This window comes from Dermochelys coriacea, chromosome 2, assembly GCF_009764565.3.
Source record: "Dermochelys coriacea isolate rDerCor1 chromosome 2, rDerCor1.pri.v4, whole genome shotgun sequence".
NCBI classification, from domain to species: domain Eukaryota; kingdom Metazoa; phylum Chordata; order Testudines; family Dermochelyidae; genus Dermochelys; species Dermochelys coriacea.
The window spans coordinates 203,222,939-203,237,910 of record NC_050069.1 but is presented as its reverse complement, the minus strand read 5'-3'; the positions used below and the strand labels follow the sequence as shown (position 1 = coordinate 203,237,910).

Sequence of the window (14,972 nt, the reverse complement as noted above, 5' to 3'; positions counted from 1 at the left end):
GATCAGTTGGGTTATCAATAGATTATTCACACACTGGGTAAAACTCTAACAATAGTGAAGCCCAGATATAGCTATTGCTAGTAATTGTTGGGGTAAAAAGAAACACGTTCAATAATAACTGGTAATGTATCCCTAGGAAATATCAAAATGACTATTGGTTCTGAATAAGGGCTAAGATTACTCAATTTGGACAGCTGTTCCTGGGTCCTGATGTGAAATCATACCAAGAGATATGTAGTAATATAAAAGATTCTGTAGTTTCAGTATTTACAAGTCAAACATTTTGTGAAATTGGGATACAAAGTGGCTCTATCTAAAATTTTAACCATATTTGAACAATTGACCCAGGACAAAGCTGGAACAAAAAGTTAAATTTCTAAGATATATACAATTTTGATTGAAAAAGCTGTTAAGAAACAACAATCCAGATGAAAAGTTGGGAGAGGACTTTTGACAAATAAATTGACCTGGATAAGTGTAAGGGAAAGGGAATATACATCTTCAATTTGTGTAGCTCATGACAAATTTTTTATGAATTACCATATAGCTGGCATTTGACAGGCTAACATCCACATCCCAGCATTTGGCCTGAATAACTGGGACATGCACTAGACAAATGCACAGGTGCAGAATTGTTCTCCATCCCATCTGTGAGTATGTCTGCAGTATAAAATTAGGTCGATATTATAGAAGTTGATTTTTAGAAACCAGTTTTATACAGTTGATTGTGTATGTCCACACTAAGCGCATTAAGTCGGCAGAGTGCAACCTCACTACTGTGGCGAGCATCAAACTTACAGAGCAGTGCACTGTGGGTAGCTATCCCACAGTTTCTGCAGTCTCCGCTGCCCATTGGAATTCTGGGTTAAGCTCCCAATACCTGATGGGGCAAAAACATTGTGATGGGTGGTTTTGGGTACATGTCGTCAGCCCCCCCTCCCTTCCTTCCTCCGTGAAAGCAACAGCAGACCATCGGTTTACACCTTTTTTCCTGGGTTACCCATGCAGATGCCATACCATGGCAAGCATGGAGCCCGCTCAGCTCACCATCACTGTACATCTCCTGGGTGCTGCTGGCAGACGCGGTACTGCATTGCTACACAGCAGCAGCTCCTTGCCTTCATGGCAAGCAGGACTGATAGCCGTCATAAGTGTCCTGGGTGCTCCTAGCAGACCTCTGTGAGGTCGATCAGGGGCGCCTGGACAGACATGGCTATTCTCCTCTTAGAGCACCGAATGGGAGCCAGAGACTCAAGGTCATTCTCTTCTTTAAGTTTCTTCTCTTGGAGATTCAGTCCTGCCTGGAATATCATGAATATATCATGGAATATCTTGCTGTGTGTGCTCCATAATATCTGTGAGAGTAAGGGGGAGATGTTTATGGCGGGGTGAGAGGTTGAAGCAAATCACCTGGCATCCGATTTTGAGCAGCCAAACACCAGGGTGACTAGAAGAGCACAGCAAGGCGCGCTGCGCATTAGAGAGGCTTTGAAAACCAGTTTCATGACTGGCCAGGCTTCGGCGTGACACTTGTGTGTGTTTCTCCTAGCTGCAAACCTGCCCCCTTTGTTGATTTTAATTCTCAGTAAGCCAACCACCTTCAAAATAAAGTAACTATTTTTTGAAACCATGCATTCTTTCTTTATTAATTAAAAAAAAAGTGAGATAACGGACAAGATAGTCCAGGGGGGGTGGGGGAGGAGGGAAGGACAAGGCCACATAGCTTATTGTAGCCACACTAAAAATCAAACTGTTTGAATGACAGCCTTCTGTTGCTTGGGCCATCCTCTGGAGTGGAGAGGCTGAGTGCCCGGAGCCTCCCCCCCCCACGTTCTTGGGTGTCTGGGTGAGGAGGCTATGGAACATGGGGAGGAGGATAGGCAGTCATACAGTGGATGCAGCAGGGATCTGTGCTCTTGTTGGCTTTCTTGCAGCTCCAACAGAAACTTCATCATGTCCGTTTGCTCCCCCATTAGCCAAGGCATTACATCCTGCCTTCACTCTTCACGCCCACTTAATTCTTTCCTGGCCTCTGCCACTGAATGCCTCCATGAATTAAACTGTGCCCTATCAGTGCGGGAGGACTGCATGAGCTCGGAAAACATATCATCGTAGTTTTTTTCGCCTTCTAATCTGCGATAACCTCAGGGACGGAGATGATAGGGGGAGCGTAGAAACATTCTACGCTCTACATTTCTGGGGGGGATTGCATGGTCACCAGTGCTGCTGAGTTTGTTACACTGACCAAACAGGAAATGAAATTCAAAAGTTCCTGGGGCTTTTCCTGTATACCTGGCTAGTGCATCGGCGTTCAAAGTGCTGTCCAGATCAGTCACAATGGAGTACTCTGGGATAGCTGCTGGAGGCCAATACCGTCGATTTGCGTCCGCACTACCCCAAATTCGATCCAGCAAGGTTGATTTTAGCGCTACTCCCCTCGTCGGAGAGGAGTACAGAAGTCGATTTTAAGAGCCCTTTAGGTTGACAGAACAGGGTTGGTTGTGTGATGCAGTCATTTTTAAATTGACCTAATGCTACTAAATTCAATCTAACCCCGTAGTGTAGACCAGGCCTCAGTCATAAAGCACTAGAGAGCCTATGTGGGCCACTTGCATGTCCCTCTCACTGTTTTTTGGTGGTGATGGAAGTATCCATCCAGACGTGGAACCCTAGGTCCTGTACCCACCCTCCCATTGGTGTGTTTATTCCCTATTTCTTCCCACACTCTTTGGGTTAGCATTGAGGTGTTTGCGGGACTTCCCTATCACATAATAGAAGATGCCACACACAATCCACACATCCAGCCACTCCTTGAACAAAACAGCACTAGTTCTACACTATGGGATCCTCCTCAACTATGGAACAAAGGACTCGGTTTGACCCACCCAGCTCTCATTTACTTTATTGGGAACCTTACTCATGCATCCAATGGCAGAATTTGTCCTTTAGACAGTCTTTGCTTAGCTATTATTTGACTATTTGAAAATTGCCTTGTATTTTGTCTGACTAACTTTACTGTATAGATTATTTTTTTAAATAAAAAGAACCTCAGTTAAACTAACCTAATAAGCTATCTGATGCCCCAAGAGAATAGTAAAAGAACAGAAATTCATAAAGTTGTGAACGTGAAAATGGTAAGACAAATGCTCTGCACTCCCAGGTCCTAATTCATTAATGATTATATGCATTATTCATGCAAAACTTGAACTGGCTTCTATCAGGAAAAATTGTTTAAAAGTACATATAGTGAGGAAAGCAGGCACTATTGCCATTTTTAAATCATGTTTTTTTCTCCTGTCTGTTTCTCTCTCCATTAGGCATCAGTGATGCAGGCAAGCAAAATCACAATGCCCCCTTGTATTGTGATTAATAAGTGAACTTACAAAGGGGAGCCAAAAGAAGTATTCCAGTTAACTCATTTGGTTCTTGCTCTATGGTATCTCTAAGAGTAGGTCTACACTTATGGCGGAGAGTAGAGTACAGATGCTGCATGCCCCACTGCCATGGGTATACATAACATTATAGACAGTGAGGTATTCCTTAGAAGAGTAGAGTTCCCTATATGCCTGAACATTAGGGTATATACCCTACATGGCTCTTTCCATACCCAATCAGGATCTTCCAAGTCTGCACGGTAGTTTTTAGCAGCATAGTTTCCTGCTGTCTCCCTGTCATAGGGAAAGGCTCTGGCTGTCAGGAGGAAGCAGAGAGAGTTTCTGAGTATTTTGAGTATTCTAACTATTTTGAGTAATTTTGTATCATCTGCAAATTTTGCCACCTCACTGTTCACCCCTTTTTCCAGATCATTTATGAATATGTTGAACAGCAGTGGTCCCAGTACATTTCCCTGGGAGACCCTTTCATTTACCTCTCTTTTGTGAAAACTGATGATTTATTCCTATCCTTTGTTTCCTATGTTTTAACCAGTTACTGATCCATAAGAGGACCTTCCCTCTTAGCCTCGCTTACTTTGCTTAAAAGACCTTTCTGTGGGACCTTGTCAAAAGCTTTCTGAAAGTCCAAGTATACTGTCAACTGGATCATCCTTGTCCACATGCTTGTTGACTCCCTTAAGGAATTCTAATAGATTGGTGAGGCTTGATTTCCCTTACAAAAGCCATGTTGACTTTTTCCCAACAAATTGTGTTCATCTGAGAGTCTGATTATTCTGTTTTTTGGTATAGTTTTAACCAGTTTGGCTGGTACTTAAGTTAGGCTTACTGGCCTGTAATTGCCAAGATTTCCTTTTTTAAAAATAGGTGTTGCATTAGCTGCCTTCAGTCATCTGGTACAGAGGCTGTTTTAAGAGACAGATTACATACTAGTTAGTTATTCTGCAATTTCTTATGTGAGTTCCTTCAGAACTCTTGAGTGAATACCATCTGGTCCTGATGGCAACTTCTTCTTTAGTTTATCAATTTTGTTCCAAACCTCCTCTGTAGACACCTCCACCTGGGACTATGGTTCAGATATCTCACCTAAAAATAATGGCTCAAGTATAGGGATCTCCCTCTTATCCTCTGCAGTGAAGACTGATACAAAGAATTCATTTAGCTTCTCCACAATGGCCTTATCTTCCTTTAGTGTTCTGTCCATTCATGGTCCATTTTGGTCAATTTCAGAGTCATAGTTTATAAAAAATCATACATTTCTTGATTTCAGCTATTTAAATCTGAAATATTACAGTGTTGTAATTGTAGGAGTCCTGACCCAAAAAGGAGTTGGGGGGGTCACAAGGTTATTGAGGGGGGTTGCGGTATTGCCATCCTTACTGCTGCACTGCCTTCAGAGCCAAGCACCCGGACAGCAGCGGCTGTTAACCGGGCACCCAGCTCCGAAGGCAGCATCCTGCCAGCAGCAGCACAGAAGTAAGGATGGCAATACCATACCATGCCACCCTTAGTTCTACGCTGCTGCCTTCAGAGCTGGGCAGCCGGAGATGGCAGCTGCTGACTGAGGGCCCAGCTCTGCAGGCAGCAGTGCAGAAGTAAGCGTGACAATAGCATACCATACCATCCTTACTTCTGTGCTGCTGCTGGTGGTGGCTCTGCCTTCGGAGCTGGGCTCCTGGCCAGCAGCTGCCACTCTCTAGCTGTCCAGCTCTGCCTGCAGTGCTGCTGCCAGCAGCAGCGCAGAAGTAAGGGTAGGAGTACCACAACCCCCCTCAATAACCTTGTGACCCCCCCAACTCCTTTTTGGGTCAGGACTCCTACAATTACAACACTGTAAAATTTCAGATTTAAATAGCTGAAATCAAGAAATGTATGATTTTTTATATCCTATGACTCTGAAATTGACCAAAATAGACCATGAATTTGGTAGGGCCCTACTTATGATAAAGTGGCCTATTGAATAAAAAGAGTTGCATAACTTCTTTTTATGGGCCCTGTGCTGTAGGCACTTATGCACTTGAGTAAGTTTACTCACATAAGTGATTCTGCTGAAGGCAGTGGAGCTACTCCCAAGAGTAACTTACCTAATCATTTAAGTGTTTGTAGGATTAGACCCTAAAAATTTTATGTATCTTCTCCCTCTGCTCCCACTGTCATTTCTAAGTTGTGAAATAAAACATTTTCCTAGTGATTAAAAGGGATGGTTGTATGCACTTGCTGTTTTTCTGGTTTCTGACTTTGTGGCTCCTAAATCAATGTGACAGTATGTGACCTAAATAAAAAAATATTAAATAATCATTGGAATATACTTGATATAGGCAAGTACGGTTATTTTTAAGATAATTAGTTTTATTTACCTATGCTTTTAGATTTCTCTGGCACGTGTCAGTGCACACACTGAATGGGTCCTCTGTTCCTTTTTGTACTCCCCCTGCATTTTGTTCTATATAAATAAGGGTTCTTCTTTCAGTTTCTAAAGCAGTCTCTTATGAGTTTATTTGGTTGAAGCGTGTGTCTAGACTACTACTATATATTGAAATCCCGCTCGTGATTATTTATATCAAATATAAATCTTCAGGTTTTTCTGTGTACTACGAATGAAAAATACTATACAAAGGCTCGGTATTAATCTTCTCTCTCTCTCGCACACGCATGACAGCTTCTGTAATAATTATCCATGACTAGACCAGGAACATGAAGCCATGCAAGAGACTCCGGGGGATCCTGGTGAAAAGAGAAGGTTCTTGTTAGGGAAACTTCAGGGATTTCTAAGTAACACATCCAGTTGGTGGATAATGTTTAATTAGCAGAGGAAGGGAAAGCAATGTTATAAAGAAACATTATGGCTGTAACCACCACATAAGGTCAATACTGAATCAGTGGTATAACTTTTATCTCTCACTTGATGAATAAACATTTCATTTTATAGTTCAGATTTTTAAGAATCACACTTCATTTACGGAATAAGAATATTATAAACAAATAGTGTTCTGTACCATATCCACTGCTATGCACTGGCTGCTTTGCCCTACTCTGATGATGCAATGTATGGCTCAGTCAGCCATATAAGCTGAGCTTATGGTTCTTTTACATTGTGAGAGCAGCACAAAGCCACTGGAGCATGCCAATGAATCTGTCCTCTGATTTATGAATAAGGGGGAGATTTTCAAAGGTACAAAAGGGAATTTAGACACCCAAAAGCCATTAACTTTCAGTGGGAGTAACAAATGTGGAAGACATACACTTTTTCCACTGTCAACTTTGGCAGCAAGGATGCAGGATCATGCCTTTACTTTATATTTGGCAGTTTATTAGCAAGCAGTGCCACAGGCCTAATATTAAGATTTACCATTCTTACCAAATCTTATGTTTCTTATGACATAATTTTCAATCTTAATACATGTAATACTATAGATGACCATGTATAAAAGAAACAGTGTAGAGGGCAGCAGGAAGAGGCGAAAAATGAATGATCGCTTCTGTCACAGGTGAAGAAGTGGAGTGAAAACTAAACTGGAAAACATTCTTTCTAAGTGGTATCTTTTAGGTTTTTTTATCACACAGGAAGGGGCATCTGAACAGATTTTTCAGCCCAAAAATTGAGCTTTTTTTGGACCGTTAATCTGTCACAGTACGTGGGGAGGTGAGAAATCCTTTCAATTTTAAATGCAGGATAAATATAAAAGGAGTACTTTTAAGGGTCTGAGTATTTCCATAGGGCTTATTATGCTGCTTTTTATTCCAAGACCAGCTATGTAGAAATGAAGTTTTCTGTGCATTTTTGTAATTTTTTGAAAATTTGGGTAGTAACCAACTGTGTATTTTAAAAATTATAAGCAAACTCCTTTGTTCTAAGGAGTGATTTGCAGATCTGGTACAATAGGAAATGATCAGGAGTTGCAATACTTCATTAAAAAAATATACAGAGATTTCAAAAACACAATCAGTGAACAGGGAAGCTGAGAAGGAAATCAGGATTGACTCCTTCAGTGGTTGCATATGCAAGTTCATGGGGAAAAAAAGGAGATTTCAGAAACTTCCCTCATCCAGTATATATGTTACAAGTGATGGTTTAAATGGATCAACAGCCTCATTAACTTATCTCCTCTTCACAAGCAGATCCTTTTCATTGTCATCACTAACTTCTACTTTAGAATGGGAATTTTCTGTCTCCTTTCTGTAGTATTTTTCCCAGATATGTTCTACATTCCTTTTTCCTCCTCCTAGTGATCACTGGGACTTCTGTTGCTAGTACTCTTACTGATACAGTCTCTAACAAATAATGGAATCATAATGCTCTGACTGGAGTCAAGTGCTGTGGGAAAGCTACACAAATATGCAAACTTTGTAATTTTAACTGCCACATCAAGCTATAGAGCCTGACTCTGATAATGAAGCTCTGAAAGAGATGCTAGAATTGGTGAGGGATGAAGATTCTGGAAAGAAAAAGAGTAGAACAAACCTAAAATAAGTTTTTGAAAAAATTCCACAGAAATCACAATCACACTAGCACAGTGGGCCCTGATTCAGCAAAGTACTGAAGCACATGCTAAAATGCATCCCCATTTAGCAAAACATTTAATCACATGCTGAGTGTTAAGCCAAATGAAGTAAAACAGACTTAAATGAATGCTGAAAATTAAACGCGTTTATGTATTTTGCTGAATCGGAGCCTTTGGCTACGTCTACACTACAGAGCTTGCAGCGGTACAGCTGTGCCACTGCAACTGCACCGCTGTAAGGTCTCTTGTGCAGCTGCTCTATGCCGATGGGAGATTATGCCGATGTCAACATAATTAAACCACCCCCAACGAGCGGCCGTCCAAACCGCTGATTTTTTCAGTGAAACTTATGTTGGTCAGGAGTGTGTTTTTCCACGTCCCTGACTGACTAAAGTTTTATCGAGAGAAGTGCTAGTGTAGACAAAGCCTTAGTGGTGACAAGGAAAAAAGAACTACATGTGAAGATGAACACCGAGGTTAGTGGTGCTGTTGGTATGTTCAAAAGTTCATACGCATCAGTCTTGCCTTGCAACATATCTCACTGTTATAACCTTGGCTTTGCTCAGAAGAGACTGCCATTTGGGCTTAATTATGTCACTTATTTTATGTGAAAAAGTGTTCGCTAAGGAATGGATGATAGTACCAAACTGTGACCAGAATGGGATTTGAACTCTGACAACAAAGGTTTGCTACCCTTTGTGGCCATGTGTATCTTAGGTTCACATTAGGAAACACATATGGTCTGACTTTCAGAGGTGCTGACTGCCAGGAGCTCCTATTGATGTCTGTACAGCTGCTCATCTCCCTTAAAAGTCAGGATAATGCAACTGAACAGTTTACAGTCCAGTCACCTGGTCCTACAAACATTTTACTCAGTTACATTACTCATATATAATTTTGTTCAGATCCACTTAATAATTCGTAAGTTTGGAGTCTAAATGGTGGCCATAACAGTTATGTGAACATGCCACAAAGGCAAAAGGGCAAGGATGGATATGGGGTACAGATGTATAATTACCTGGCTATTCAGTGGGTTCAACAGCTTTCTGGGTTTTTTTTAACTGAAGTATAAATACACTCCTTTTTGGTTGGCTCTGTTGCATGAGTTAAATGTAACATTCTTCAGTAAGAGGATGGGGAGGTTGGCTCCCTCCACATTGCCTCATTAATGGTCTCATTCTGCATATTATGCTTCACATTAGTTCTGTAGATATCAAGACTTCCTAACTTCTCCTGGGCAGGCTTCAAGATGTGCAGCTTTTGGCTATTAATTTCTGGCTGTGCTAATTGTACATTCTGCATTCATTTTAATTAGACTTTCTTGACATACAGATTCTTCCTATACTCCCACAATTCCTTTTCTCAGTTGTGGTGGTACTGTTGTTCTTGACATTTTGTAGAATATGGGCCAAACTCTGCTCTCCTTTACTCCAGCATCAATCCAAGGTAATTCCACTGACTTCAGTGGAGATACTCTTAACTTGCTACATTATAAGTGAGACCTGAATTTGCTTATATAATTGACAGTTGCATATATCTGAATGGGGGTGGGTGGAAGGAATCACAGACATTTCCAAAAACAATGTTTGATCCTTGTCCTTAATGGATTTTATGTCCATTAAAGAATGCATCAAGTGATGACGATGTGATATGAAAATTACAATTCTAAAGACATGGAAACGAGGATGGGACATTCGTAACTATCACACTTGCTGACAAGCATATATTGTCATTGTGGAAATCTAATGAGTTATGGTGGGGGGGGGTTCTTCATCTTTTGTTTATTAAACCTCAACAGGGGGAATTCTAAATTTACATTTCCAACATTTTTTTTTAAACAAAAAGTAGTTAATGGAATTTTGATGACAGGGTGATTAATTCCAGACACTGTTGCCTTTTGTCAGTGATCAGTTGCAATTTATTTTCTGAAAACAAAAAGGAGGAAAATACAGATTTTTTCTCACATCTGAAGCCATGAGTTATAATGAATTGTTTTTCATTTGAGCAAAGGCATTTGCCTTTTTATAGGAAAGTGTGTTTTGCTTCCCTTTTTTCTGAAATGGGGGTATTTTGAGGTATACAACACATACATGTATTCTTATTTGTATTAAACTCTAAAATGTCAGTAGTTCAGCTCTCACAGGTTAAAGTGACACCAGCTGTTGTTTAATGGGCTCTCACTTTTATTCTACAGAAAAATGGAAAGGAAGAGGAAGAGCAGGTTCACATTTTGATTCAGCTCGGAGACGGAGTAGAGCTGTCCTTTATCATATCTCCGGACACCTGCAAAGAAGGGAAAAGAACAAATTAAAAATTAATAATGTAGGTATAATGCATATGTTTCATTTTCCCTCCTCTTTTGGCACATATGTTCCCTTGCTGCTGAAAGAGCAGCAGATGCACTCACTAGCTTTAATAATTATTTTTCATTTTCTTTGACATGCATATTTGCACAGTTTCTTTTAATGAATACACTGAAAAAGATCAGCACATACATAAGAGAAATCCCTAATCACAGTGTTGTCATAGCAAGAAGATTAAAGTATATGCCAGTGCAGTGCAGAGCAGCGGGTAGATAGCTTTGGCTGTGGTATTTCATTTGCAGTTTATGAACCAGGACAGTGTGTTTAGTCAGATTATAAGTACAGATATTTTTATCAAAGGAAAAGGCCTTATGAAATTTCTCAAAACTTAATTTTAGCTTCCAGTTTTCCCTGTATAATTGTTTTTAGTACCTTTTGCTAAAAGATCCATGAATAGATTAAAGTAATAAAAACCTACATGTTACAAGAAATCGAGAAGGCGATTTCTCTGAGAAAACACTTGATTTCAATGTATCAAACTTGGTGCAGTACATAACCTGATGTGCTTGTACTTTAATTGCAGTAAAACTTTCTCTGTATTAAGAAAATCCTGGTGCTTATCTAGAAGTAATAGTAACTGACAAGTAAGTTAATAGAATACTCTGTGGATGTTGTATTTTTTTTTAACTTCGTCAGTTTTGTTCAGCATCAGCCTTCTATCATTATATTCCTGACTCCCCCGCCCAGAAGGCACAAAATAAAATACTAAGTTCTAGGGAAAGCCCTCAGGCTTTCTTTTAATATAAATTTTAACCAGTAAATAAAATAGCTAATTGTTACCATAATGCCCTAAATATCTACAATCTCCTTCCTATCAGTCAATCCCAAATGTCTATATGCTATGCTGTGACAGCCATTTGCCAAAGTGGTACTCAGAACCTCAAGAGCCAAATCCTCAGCTGCAGTAGACCAGCATCACACCATTAACACTGATGCTTATTTATTCCAGCTGAGGCTTTGGACCCAAGTCTCCGACATATTTTGAACTTTAACCCCATGTGAGGGACTCCTTTGTTTCCCCGCTTCCACACAGATGAGTATTTAGAATCTTATAGAGAATAGTCTTTCTGGGAATCTTAACGCAATAGTATCAGTTATGCTTGTTCCACAATACTCCATGATGCCATATCAGTGCATTTAGTCTCTGTTGCCATTAAGCAGGCTCGTGGGCTCTGTCTCTGCCTCCTCAGCCCAGTGAATAAGACTGACTGCCAATTAAACCTTTACAAAGAAATCCAATGTACTTGATCCTAGGGGTATGTCTACACTACAAAATTAGGTCAAATTTATAGAAGGTGATTTTTTAGAAGGCAATTTTATACAGTCGATTCTGTGTGTCCCCACACTAATGCACTAAGCGCATTAAGTCGGCGGCGTGCATCCACAGTACCGAGGCTAGCATTGACTTTCGAAGCGTTGCACTGTGGGTAACTATCCCACAGTTCCTGCAGTCTCTGCCACCCATTGGAATTCTGGGTTAAGCTCCTAATGCCTGATGGGGCAAAAACGTTGTCGCGGGTGGTTTTGGGTACATGTCATCAGTCGTCCCCTCCCTCTGTGAAAGCAACAGCAGACAATCGTTTAGCGCCTTTTTTCCATGCAGGCACCATGCTGCTTTCAGCAGATGGTACAGTAGGACTGCTAACCGTCATCATCAAACCACCGCTTCCACTGCCACACCGCTTCTACTGCCACTCTGCTCTTCTGATGCTATGAATCCACCTCGCAGGTCCTCTATATGACCGTTGTCATCCACCGCTTCCTCTGGCACTCTGCTCTCCTGGTGGTCTCGCAGAGCCGCTTCCACTGCAACTCTGCTCAGCTGCTCTTGTCTTGCCATACCACGGCAAGCATGCAGCCTGCTCAGTTGTTGTGTCCTGGCAGCATATGGTGCAGTGGGTCTGCAACACTGGTCATCCAACCACTGCTTCCCCTGGCACCCTGCTCTCCTGCAGACGCCATACCACAGCAAGCATGGAGCCCGCTCAGAATACCGCGGCAGTTATGAGCATTGTAAACACCTCGTGCATTATCATGCAGTATATGCAGAACCTGCAAAAGCAGGTGAAGAGGCGATGGCAGCACAGTGACAAGAGTGATGAGGACATGGACACAGACTTCTCTCAAAGTACGGACTCCGGCAATTAGGCCATCCTGGTGGCAATAGGGCAGGTTCATGCCATGGGATGCCAATTCTGGGCCCGGGAAACAAACACAGACCAGTGTGACCGTACAATGTTGCAGGTCTGGGATGATTCCCAGTGGCTGCGAAACTTTTGCATGCGTGAGGGCACTTTCATGGAACATTGTGACTTGCTTTTCCCTCCCCTGAAGCGCAAGAATACCAAGATGAGAGCAGCCCTCACAGTTCACAAGCGAGTGGCAATAGCCCTCTGGAAGCTTGCAAAGCCAGACAGTTACCGGTCAGTCGGGAATCAATTTGGAGTAGGCAAATCTACTGTGGGGGCTGCTGTGATCCAAGTAGCCAACACAATCACTGAGCTGCTGCTATCAAGGGTAGTGACTCTGGGAAATGTGCAGGTCATAGTGGATGGTTTTGCTGCAATGGGATTCCCTAACTGTGGTGGGCAATAGATGGAAAGCATGTCCCTATTTTGGGACCGGACCACCAAGGCAGCCAGTACATAAACCACAAGGGGTACTTTTCAATGGTGCTGCAAGCACTGGTGGATCACAAGGGACGTTTCACCAACATCCATGTGGGATGGCCGGGAAAGGTACATGACGCTCATATCTTCAGGAACTCTGGTCTGTTTGAACAGCTGCAACAAGGGACTTACTTCCCAGACCAGAAAATAACCATTGGGGATGTTGAAATGCCTATAGTTATCCTTGGGGACCCAGCCTACCCCTTAATGCCACGGCTCATGAAGCCATACACAGGCAGCCTGGACAGTAGTCAGGCACTGCTAAACTATAGGCTGAGTAAGTGCAGAATGGTGGTAGAATGTGCATTTGGACGTTGAAAAGCATGCTGATGCAGTTTACTGACTAGGTTAGACCTCAGCGAAAGCAATATTTCCATTGTTGTTCCTGCTTGCTGTGTGCTCCACAATATCTGTGAGAGTAAGGGGGAGACCTTTATGGCAGGGTGGGAAGTTGGGGAAAATCACCTGGCCGCTGATTACATGCAGCCAGACACCAGGGCTGTTAGAAGAGCACAGCAGAGTGCGCTGCGCATCAGAGAAGCTTTTAAAACCAGTTTCATGGCTGACCAGGCTATGGTGTGACAGTTCTGTTTGTTTCTCCTTGCTGAAAACCTGCCCCCTTGGTTCACTCTACTTCCCTGTAAGCCAGCCGCCCTCCCCTCCCCGCTTCGATCACCGCTTGCAGAGGCAATAAAGTCATTGTTTCAAATTCATGCCTTGTTTATTAATTCATCACACAAATAGGGGGATAAATGCCAAGGTAGCCTGGGAAGGGTGGGGTGGTGGATGAGGGGAGGAGGGAAGGACAAGGCCACACTGCACTTCAAAACTTATTCAATGCCAGCCTTCTGTTGCTTGGGCATTCCTCTGGGGTGGAGTGGTTGGGTGCCCAGAGCTGCCCCCCACCCCCGCATTCTTGGGCATCTTGGTGAGGAAGATATGGAACTTGGGGAGGAGGGCAGTTGGTTACACAGGGGCTGTAGTGTCGGTCTGTGCCTTTCCTGCACCTCAACCATATGCCGGAACATATCAGTTTGATCCTCCAGTAGCCTCAGCATTGCATCCTGCCTCCTTTCATCATGCTGCTGCCACCTCTCCTGTTGCTCCAGCCATCTATCCTCTCGTGCCTCCTGTCCTTGTGTTCATTTTGTGGTTTCCTGGACTCTGCCATTGTCTGCCTCCACGCATTCTGTTGGGCTCTTTCAGTTTAGGTGGACTGCATGAGCTCAGAGAACATTTCATCACGAGTGCTTTTTTTTTTCCTTCTTATCTCGCTAGCCTCTGGGATGGAGACGCTAGTCACAGCGTTGAAACGTTTGCTGCTGTGGGAGGGGAAAAAAGGTAGCTTAAAATTGAAAAAAAAAAGAGTACTTGTGGCACCTTACAGACTAACAAATTTATTTGAACATAAGCTTTCGTGAGCTACAGCTCACTTCATCAGATGCATTCGGTGGAAAATACAATGGGGAGATTTATATACACACACAGAGAACATGAAACAATGGGTTTTATCATACACACTGTAAGGAGAGTGATCACTTAAGATGAGCTATTACCAGCAGGAAGGAGGGGGGGAAAGGAGGAAAACCTTTTGTGGTGATAGTCAAGGTGGGGCATTTCCAGCAGTTAACTGGAAGTTAAGAATGTCTGAGGAACAGTAGGGGGTGGGGGAGAAATAACATGGGGAAATAGTTTTACTTTATGTAATGACCCATCCACTCCCAGTCTCTATTTAAGCCTAAGTTAATTGTATCCAGTTTGCAAATTAATTCCAACTAATTAATGGCATATATCTCATTGGTAGATGCGCAGGTGAACGAGCCTCTGATAGTGTGGCTAATGTGATTAGGCCCTATGATGGCGTCCCCTGAATAGATATGTGGACAGAGTTGGCAACGGGCTTTGTTGCAAGGATAGGTTCCTGGGTCAGTGGTTCTGTTGTGTGGTGTGTGGTTGCTGGTGAGTATTTGCTTCCGGTTGAGAGACTGTCTGTAAGCAAGGACTGGCCTGTCTCCCAAGATCTGTAAGAGTGATGGGTTGTCCTTC

At 42.4% G+C, this 14,972-nt stretch overlaps 1 protein-coding gene across 2 annotated transcripts in view; it reads left to right on the top strand.

Annotated features, from left to right (window-relative positions):
* KCNH8 (potassium voltage-gated channel subfamily H member 8) overlaps positions 1-14,972 on the top strand; it is a 412,103-nt gene that overhangs the window by 181,045 nt on the left and 216,086 nt on the right. For both annotated transcript variants that reach the window (XM_043509048.1, XM_038390383.2), the window contains exon 4: positions 10,089-10,216. In XM_043509048.1, the coding sequence (XP_043364983.1) occupies positions 10,089-10,216 (128 nt within the window). The remainder of the gene's footprint in view (positions 1-10,088; positions 10,217-14,972) is intronic.